Source organism: Teleopsis dalmanni, chromosome 1 (genome assembly GCF_002237135.1).
Source record: "Teleopsis dalmanni isolate 2A chromosome 1, ASM223713v2, whole genome shotgun sequence".
In the NCBI taxonomy this organism is placed as follows: Eukaryota; Metazoa; Arthropoda; class Insecta; order Diptera; family Diopsidae; genus Teleopsis; species Teleopsis dalmanni.
Genome location: NC_051846.1, coordinates 190,337,938 through 190,347,673, shown reverse-complemented (window position 1 = coordinate 190,347,673; position 9,736 = coordinate 190,337,938). Strand labels below are relative to the sequence as shown.

The following is a 9,736-nucleotide window of genomic DNA, read 5'->3' as shown; positions in this document are numbered from 1 at the left end:
TTATTTTTGTTTTTCTAGATTTTGGAAATGTTAAATAAATTTAGTTTATAGGGTTCCATTCAAGGTAATGGTGAATCTCAGAAACGCCGTCTTCGTTCCCATGGATTGTTATTGTTATTATTTCCGCCGTTGTTGCCACCACGATTTCCTTGACCAGCTTGGTTTTGGTTGTTACCACCAAACTCAAATGTAAACGGATCCTATCGTAATTGAATGTAAAGAATTTCATATTTCAAATATAAATAGAAATAAACGGAAAAGTTTTCTTTTATATAAAAACTTAAAAGAAGTAGATATATTTTTATTATATTTTAATAATAGATGTCCAAAAACATTTTGTATTGAAAATATGTTTACAGCACAATACTAAAAAAAAATTAACACAATTGGATGAGCAAGTTTTAAGTTTTTTGCATTAACAATTTTCATGGTTCCTTCTTTTGTTAAAATAGCATTTTGTATTTTTATAGCATCGATATAAATCAATATGGCGTTTAGTCATTAAACTAATACCCATCTTCAAGTACCAGAAATTATAAAATACAGTAATTCATCCTAAATTATTTAGAATAATAAATGTTTATATTCTTTTCGACAAAAATATATTTAAATATTTGTCATACAAATGCAATTTTAAAATTGTATGTCAACCCAAATATCAACTGTTATGATAAAAAAAAATGTTTAAGACAAGTTTTTTTTCCATAATTCATACATATTTTATGTTCATATTGATATATTGACCAATGACAATGAAAACAATTTTATTTGGTTTTCAAACTATTATACTAAGCGAAATTTTTAAGTTTTATATTTGAATATTTCAAATAAATAAACTCTGTATAAGAAATTGTGAAAGTTAAAAATTTTAGACAAAATTAATAATCCCCAACAATTAGAATATTAGAGTTGTTTCTCATTAATTGTTCGGGTCTATACCACGGAACCACTAATAGATGTTGATAAACAACTTCACCCAAACAAGTTATATTAAAATAAAACATCACATCAATATTGTTTAATTTCCAACCAAAGTTGTATTAAATACTTTAGAATAAATATTTATTGCAAATATTGACGTATTTATTGTATTACAAATACTAACTGTTATACTAGCTTGTGTAGTAAAAAAAAAAAAAAAAAGAAAAATTCTTGTATTTAAAACAAATATGAAATATTTTTATACAATTCCAATCACAATATGTAAATATACATTATAAATATGAAACACATATTCACCCATTTGTTTTTAAATTTCATTTGAAAATACTTTTTCATTATTTTACTACTTTATATAATAAAGTAATTTATATATGTAAATATTATTTAGATTTGAATAATTTTACCCAATTACTATAACTTTTAATGGTTATAGATTTCATGTAAGAGGACATAAAAATTTTAAAAACATTGAAAACGAATTTTTTTTTATGATTAATACTGTTATAAACTGTTATACTTGATTTATAACAAATGAAGTCATTTCCCTTAATCTTCAAATTTACCTAAATATAATCGACAAATAAATCATTATCTTAATCCACCCAACATATTTTATGTCTATAGACGCCTACTGGATTGCTTGCTGAATATTAAACTCGGTGGATTAGTTCACAGCTTGAACAGTAATATAAATTAACTATGTGTGAACAAAAAAATTGATGAATTAATTTTTCAACCACTTCATAATCAATTAAATATTTCAATGCTTCATTTTGTATTTAAAATCAGTTTTAATGATAGGAATTAATCTATTGATCTCAGATGATATGGCGCTGAGCACCTATACTAAAGTTATGTTATAAAAAAAAAACTATACAGCTTCTATATATTGACTGGTTTCATCACTTTTTCAACAGACTTAAAAACAGTTAATAAATGTTTAAGCATGATAGATAACGAGTAAGGAAAAGTTAAGAAAATTTCAAGAAGATTATGCTCCCATACCATAGTCTAATAATAGAAATTTTTTTTCATTTTGGTAACATTTGTTTCTTTAGATTTTATATTGTGTCAAAGCTATATGACACAAAATCGCAATATAATTTATTAAAAAGTAAAAAATTTAAAACGTACCGCAACATGCAGTACATATGATAATGATTGGCGATTGGCGACTAGTATAACAGTTAATATCACAATTGCAATAAAAATGTTCTGATACATAAGAATTGTTTTAAACGTTTAATTTTTAATTACCCAAACCCCAAAGATTATAGATATAAATGTATATCTATTATTTTTTATTTTTTAAGCAAAATAATTTTTATCGCATATATGTTAAGAGAATAATTTAAAAACTTTATATCATGCAGAATGCTAAATATATGAATACATCGTATATTCTATGTATAGTAAACATATTTTGTCTAGATTTATTTTATGTAATTCTCCCAATTGATTAGAAATTATCTTAAATTTTATAACCCACGAGTTTATTATCTCACCACATTATAATAAAATTATATGTTACACACAATTTCTAACAGAATTCCCAAGTAACCGTGATTTGTAGTTAAAAATTTATATTCGTTTAATAATATATAGATTTGCATCATCAAGAGTATTAATTTTAATAAAGTTCAATCGTATCTGTAAAGCAATTTTCTTTATAAGAGATTTTTAATTTTTATATAAAAATTTTACCTATATGTATATATATAGTATATGTCTTATTTGAAAAAGTTTCTTAATATTCCCAAGTAACCGTGATTTGTAGTTAAAAATTTATATTCGTTTAATAATATATAGATTTGCATCATCAAGAGTATTAATTTTAATATTATTGTTATTTGTCAGCAAATAACAATAGGTACTGAGAGTTGCATGAATAACATCATACTATATAAATAATGTCTTCCAAGAATACTGTTAACATATAGAAAATTAAATGTACATCAGTTTCGTAACTACTACATATTTAAGTTAATTAAGATCTAAAAACAAATCCTAATAACTTAAATACAGTCCAACAATATTTCGATATGTGGCCAGCATGTCAATATATTGTGAGACAAACAATAGCACGAAAACAAACATATCAGAATTCTTCCAGCACACATGACTTTTCAGAATAAAAATTAGTATGGTATATATTTTATTGCTAAAAGAAATTTTTTATTATTACAATTCGTTCTTGGAATAACACATAAAATGTATTTTTAAAAATCATTTTCAGCTTAGTTTAAGCAAAGAATGCATACTTCAAGTAAATATAATTACGACAAATAATGAAATCTATGTGCATTTATTTATATATATATGAGTATGTTTTAACTCTTGAATATTAGTTCAACTTTTTGTATTACCAGAAGTACGAAGTACGAGAAGTAGTACTGTTAAAGGAATTCATTTTAAAAATAACTGGAAAAATGAACGTACCTGATTATTTTGTCCACCATTTGGACCGCAATTATTGGTATTGTTAGCGTTATTTCCTACAGAAAATTGTGACGTTTCTTTTAGAATGTTTACAAAAAACAAAAATATCAATATTATATTTACCTCTAAACTCAAATGGTGAGTTGTTAGCACCGCCAAAGTTATTATCAAAATTATTACCATTCAAATTAAAGCCAACTTCTTGCTGATCTAGTAATGTATTCAGCTGTTGTGCTTGCATGAATAATGTATTCTCTTGTTGGCGACGACGCATTTCTTCTTCCTGACGCATCATACGAGATTGCATTTCAGTTTGCTGACGGCGCATATTTTCTTCATCGCGTTTGCGCATATCTTCAGCTTGTTTCTCACGCAATTCCCATTCCATTTTCTTGCGTTCATTATCAGACTCACGTTTACGCAATTCTAGTTTGTATTATGATTTTTTTATAAAAAAAACTATGCTGAAATTATTTTTTTTTCTATATATATTACCTTGTCTTAATAATTCAGTTTCATGTTCATAGCGTGCATACTCCATTTGAGCATCCAACTTCTCCTCCTCCATTTTAAGTTCACGCTTAAGCGCTTCTTGCTTAGATTTGAAGAGTTCATGTAACTGCTTCCATCTAGTACCGTACTCATGTTCAAAAGAATCAACATCAGCAAAACGTGGACCAACATTACGTTCATGATGGAATTCTTGTGTTTTCTTGTTTAATGATTTTTCAGGCAAACCATCAGTATCATCATTAATATCCATTGGTTCAACAACACAAGGACGTAATGATGTGGTCAAAAAGTAACATCTATCGTTACACAAACGTAAGCAAGAGTTGGCTGTTGATTTCTTTTCGAATTCAACAATACCTTCACCGGTTGATTTACCACGATCGTCAACAACAATACTAGCGCGTTCTACTGGACCAAATATTTCAAATGCTTTATAAAGTAACTCATTTGAAACAAATGGTGTTAAATTTCGAACACGTAATATAGTTGCATTTGGAGCAAAACGTACACGCATTGCACGACCTTTACGCATGGATCCATCCAATTCACGTTTAGCTTTCTCAGCATTTGAGTGATAATCAACTTTTAAAAATGTGAAATTCTTTTCAGGATTTGAAAAGATTTCTCCAATTTCACCATATGGTTTAAAGATTTCAATTAGATCTTCTTCTGTTGTATCGGTTGTGAGATTACCAACATATAAACGATTACGTCCAGAGAACTTGGGCTCAGCTGATGCAGTTTCAAGTGTTGGTAACTCATGGGTAGGACCCGCAATTGCACGCAATCTTTGACCAATATGAAATTCATCATTACGTCCCATAATTCCACTTTGATTACCTTGGTTACCACCACGTCCACCACCACCACCACGGCTGTGATCACGATCACGATTACGACCACCACCACCACCGCCGCGGTTGCGGTTTTGATTCTGGTTTTGATGTTGAGGCCTATTATCTTGATTGCCACCATCTTGGTTACCACCCATTAGCGGTGTCTTTATATCAGTTTGGTTCTGATTTGAGTTTTGTTGATTTTGGTTTTGTTGATTTTGATTTTGTTGATTCTGATTCTGGTTCTGGTTCTGGTTTGGTTGATTCTGATTTTGATTGGGTTGATTCTGGTTTTGGTTCTGGTTTGGTTGATTTTGGTTTTGCTGATTCTGGTTTTGATTCTGCTATAAATTATTTTCAATTTTAGTTGAAAAAATACAATATTTTTTTTATAGTCATTAATCCTTAATATGGATTAATTACAAAAATTAAAATTACAAAAATTTTCTTAAATAATTTTATTGTTTATTATTTTAGCATTTTATATACTACATTAATTCAATAAAAAAAATATGTAAAATATAATCACTACACATTCTTAGTATTTTATTTTTTTTAAAAGATCAATTACTTAAACTTTAAACTTTACTTTAATTTCTAGCATTTATATGAGAAATATATTTATTGAAATATATATGTAAAGAAATCGAATTAATGAGAAAGTCAACTTGTATTTATTTAGATTGTTAAAGATACTTATAACAGAAAACTAACAAAAACAAAAATAGGAACTTTTTATATTGATTTACTTGCAAAATCAGAGAATTGAAAAGGAATAATAGTACACATTTATACAATAGTTTTTTTAACACACTATGTTGGTTCCAAGCTCCATCCAGGAACCACTCGCCAAGTTCAGTACTCTCAAAAGGGACTACTTACGCTAATCCTCGTGAATTGCAACAATAAACGACAAAGGTTGCTTCACTTTTATAAAGAAATTATGATTCCACTTTGTTAAAAGCTTGCTAATAAAGAAAAAAACTTGTAGAATACCGCAATATTTATTTTATTCTGTATGAAGTAAAGAAGCGAAGAGAGAGAAGTACATTACTGTAATAATTAGAAAAACATAAGACGTAGGAGTCATGGAAGATAATAATGTAGCTAGGAAGGTGTTTGATTCGGTACCCGCTGATGGAAAACGCGATAGAGGATGGAAAACGCGATGTATATAGTTATGACATCCATTTTTTTTTTATTACCAAAATAAAAACTGTAGCGACATAATGCAATTCTTAATAAATATTATCTTTCTCTACACTAAAGCGGATAAGTAACGCGGCTCGGCTCGGCTCTTTAATGACAGTTCTTTAATGCAAAATAAAAGCAACAAATAAACTCTATATATTCCTTAATTACATTTATAACAATTTATGAATGTAAACCCATGTCATGAGTAAAAATGTATTAATTTAATCATCACTTTTTGTAAATTTTTTTATTACGTGAAAATTACTAAAAGAAAAATAATTTACGCTATCAGGTAGCGGCTGCCATTTTGTGCAGATACATACATGTGTATGTACAATTGCATAGAATTATTGATTTTACTTAATTACAAATTTTTCCATAAAAATAATTAATCACTGAATTTATGTAATAAATTTTGTAAATTCTTTTAAAACAACATAAATATATAGTAAAAAAGTTTATTAATAAAACTAGAAACTAAATCATATGCCGCCATATTGAAAAGTATTTTATAATCAAAAATTCTAACCTGATTTTGGAAATTTCTATTTTGCTGTCCACCACGGTTTCCTCCGCCGCCGCCGCGATTGCGATTTCCACCAAAGTTTTTATTCATTGCATTTCCTTGAGCATTACCTTTGTTCTGGTTGCCGCCACCAGCGCCAGCGTTTGGTCCACCCCCTTGGTTAAAACGTGGCTTCTTCTCAGATGGACCATTATCAACTGCATCAGTGGGTTTCTTTAAATTTTTATTTTGATTCTTTTGTGGTCGTTGAGGCAACGGACCTGCATTTTCATTCCTAGTAGCAGTTTCCATATCGCTTTTTTCTTGATTATGTATATATTTTACTTTAATTCACAAACACTCCCCGTAGCACTGCGATCAGCAACCATACACGACGAACGACAAGAAAATAATGATTTGCAGAGGAAGCAATATAAATTAATATGGCTTCCTTCAATATTATTAGTACTAAAGTTGCAATTTAGTACAAAATTGTAACTCTACAAATGGTAAAAATCCGTAGTGCGCTTTTGATTTACACTAATATTAAATAATTATAATATTATTAATATTATTAATAAAATCAAAAAAATTTCAGAATATAGAATTCAGATTTTTTTAATACAACTTTTTTGTAAGAATAAGTAATTTGTAGAAATGTAATCGAGTTATGAAGCAGTTGTTAAAAACTGTTAACAAATTTCTATTTTCATAAAAATTCAATTTGTAAACATTTTAACAAATTTGATGCTAAATTGAGTCGGCATAAAATAGTTTTACAATTCAAGAAATTGATCTTCAATCAAATCAATTACATTAATTTGAGTTAAAGTCGATAATGTAAATGTAATATTTAAATTGTTTCGTATATATAATATAAAATATAATAATATTGTCGTGTTATTTTTTTTGTTTGTTACAACATATATTACATATGCATGATTATGAAATTTATTAATAGTCGTTTTCGGTGGCTCGCAAGTGTGGGAAAAACGCATTCTCACCTATATTCGCTAAATGAGACATTGACATCACTGTTGCAATCTGTCAAGTGTTATGTTTTGATAAATAGTAAATCTTGAGATTAATTTAAAACACTTTAGATATATTGTCAGAGTAGCACTGGTAGTAAAATTAACAGCTGTTTTATATGATTTAACAGAAAAAAGAGTGATTTGTTTTGACATGTGCCCAATTTGTTTGTTTATATATTTATATACTGTCGTTTTGAAATAGTGGATAAAATCAAAATAATAGCATACTTGGCTGAGTCTGTATTGTCTTCTGATGACAAGTCAGATGAAGATATATTAATCATATTGATACAATTTGAAAAAATGAAAAAAAAAAACAGAGTTGACGATATTATCGTGAATTTTTTGTACAACTACACAGAAAAAGAAGTTAGTGTGAACATTATATTTCAATTGGTTTATTGATTTACATAACTGCAAAAATTTTGTTAGTGACAGTTAACTTTAATTAAACCGAAAAAATATTTTGAATGTAGTGCAAGATTTTAAATTTGAATATAGAAAAAAACTGTACCGGTTATTAATTTAAAATAGAGTAAAAAAAAACTAATAATTCACATACCAGAAATACACTACAGCTAATAAAACTACTGAATGCCATTCTTTATAATTATAATAATCAACTCTTAAAATATCCCATATACAAATGGTGTTGGGAGCATATAGTTTTTATATATGATTTGTAAACAAAAAACATATGATTTTCTTAATTTGGGGCAGTATGAACACTTTTGAAATATAGTTGAAAAATGATAAGTACAAAGCATATTGAATTTTTAAATCTCTTAGTTATGAACAAGTAACATTTATATATATAAAAAATGTGTTTTGCTTGATATATGTGCACATATGCACGATTTGTTGTTGTTGAACACAAAACATTTGATAGATTGCAACAGTGATGCCAATGTATCACTTAGCGAATATAGGCCAGCATGCTTTTTTTGCCATACTTGCGAGCCAGCGAGAACGGCTATTGTGCACAACACAGCAAAAAACATTTAAAAAAGGATTTGAAATATTTTAAAGGTGATGGCAATTTATTTTAACCAGACTTAATAATTTTTTTTACAACTCTGGCAAAAAAATGATTGCTAGTATCTGATAGATTGAGAGTAAATAAAGATTGAGTGCAGATTTACCAATCAAAAACGTCATTAGTTGCTTTTGATCGAGCCTTTATTGAAATGATATGTCAACCTGTCATCTGGCAGCACTTGTCTTGTAGCCATTCAGTTTCGTTTCATTCGTTTCGCATTAATTGTTCGTTGTTTGTCCCGTTGAGTTTTAGTGTATGATGTGTGTATAAATTTTATTACCTGAATTTTTGTTTAAATAATTTTGTTATCGTGTGCAACATAAAATATTTTAATTAAATATAATTTTAAAGTGTACGAAACGCTTAGTAAAATTACAGTCTTCTGTGATTTAATGTGGAAAACAACAACAACAATGTTTAAATAGATTTTGTGGGCCGCTTTGTGCGGCGGTAGTCTTGAAGAAGTGCGTAGGTCCTGTGACGCGTTATTTAAAAAGAAACTCCTAGTTTTTTTTTCTGTGTTACGTGTTTTATGTTTGTAAAATTTTTAATCAATTATTGATAATATATAATTATTGTCTTGTGTATTGTATACGCGTATTTGTTTTAAACCAACAACCTATAACCAATATATAAAAATATAAGATAATTTTATCATTGCTTTTACTAAAATGAGGTAAGTGTTATCTATCTATTTAAGAAAATATGTGTGCATATATTTTTAATTATAGTGTGTTTGAACCTTCATTGTTTATTTTAATATTTGTTTTCTTATTATATTTTGTCTTTATTTTGTGTGATTGATGTTGTTGACGACGAATCAGACAAAAACATTTTTAATTTATGTTTTCGATTGTCGCGTTTCACTTCTGGCTGGCCTGGCCTGCTTGGCTATGTGCTGTGGTGTTGCAAAGCACTTCGACAAAAACCTGTTTGCCTACCATAGTTTGGTTTTATTTATATATTTTTCTTAGAATTTTTTGGTTTTCTGATACAAATATCAATGTGCGTTGACTGTTGACTCTATATACGAAACACACCCGCGCCTCTGCTTTATACGTTTTATGTGATTTATTACAGAAGAGCATTGCCTGCCTTGCTGCGTTAGGTCAACTTTATTCACGTCATATCGATCTTTGTTTTGTAGAGAATTTTATGCATTGTATATATTTTAATTATTTTTTTTAGTTATTTGTTATAAATTTAATTAATTTTTTATATATTATTAATTAAA

At 27.9% G+C, this 9,736-nt stretch overlaps 1 protein-coding gene across 2 annotated transcripts; it reads right to left on the bottom strand.

The window, feature by feature from the left end:
* On the bottom strand, positions 1 to 6,939 carry LOC119670893 (protein no-on-transient A-like). Of its 2 annotated transcripts, none has more exons than XM_038081330.1 (5): positions 6,454 to 6,939; positions 3,877 to 5,071; positions 3,505 to 3,807; positions 3,382 to 3,437; positions 1 to 200 (listed from the first exon to the last, which is right to left on the bottom strand). In XM_038081330.1, exons 1-5 carry the CDS (start codon positions 6,739 to 6,741, stop codon positions 78 to 80), a joined length of 1,965 nt encoding a protein of 654 aa, XP_037937258.1. In that variant the 5' UTR covers positions 6,742 to 6,939; the 3' UTR covers positions 1 to 77. The 2 variants fall into 2 exon arrangements, with proteins under 2 accessions (XP_037937258.1, XP_037937257.1); XM_038081329.1 differs by having other exon boundaries at positions 3,877 to 5,074; positions 6,454 to 6,938.
* Positions 6,940 to 9,736: the final 2,797 nt, after the last annotated feature.

What these genes read in the sequence shown, in the direction of transcription:
- LOC119670893 (XM_038081329.1), bottom strand. Translation starts at nt 6,741, where the DNA reads ATGGAAACTGCTACTAGGAATGAAAATGCAGGTCCGTTGCCTCAACGA. An exon ending in AACTGAATTATTAAGACAAG is followed by an intron (nt 3,808 to 3,876) that starts GTAATATATATA and finishes AATACAAACTAG; the next exon opens with AATTGCGTAAACGTGAGTCT. An exon ending in ATGGTGGACAAAATAATCAG is followed by an intron (nt 201 to 3,381) that starts GTACGTTCATTT and finishes CAATTACGATAG; the next exon opens with GATCCGTTTACATTTGAGTT.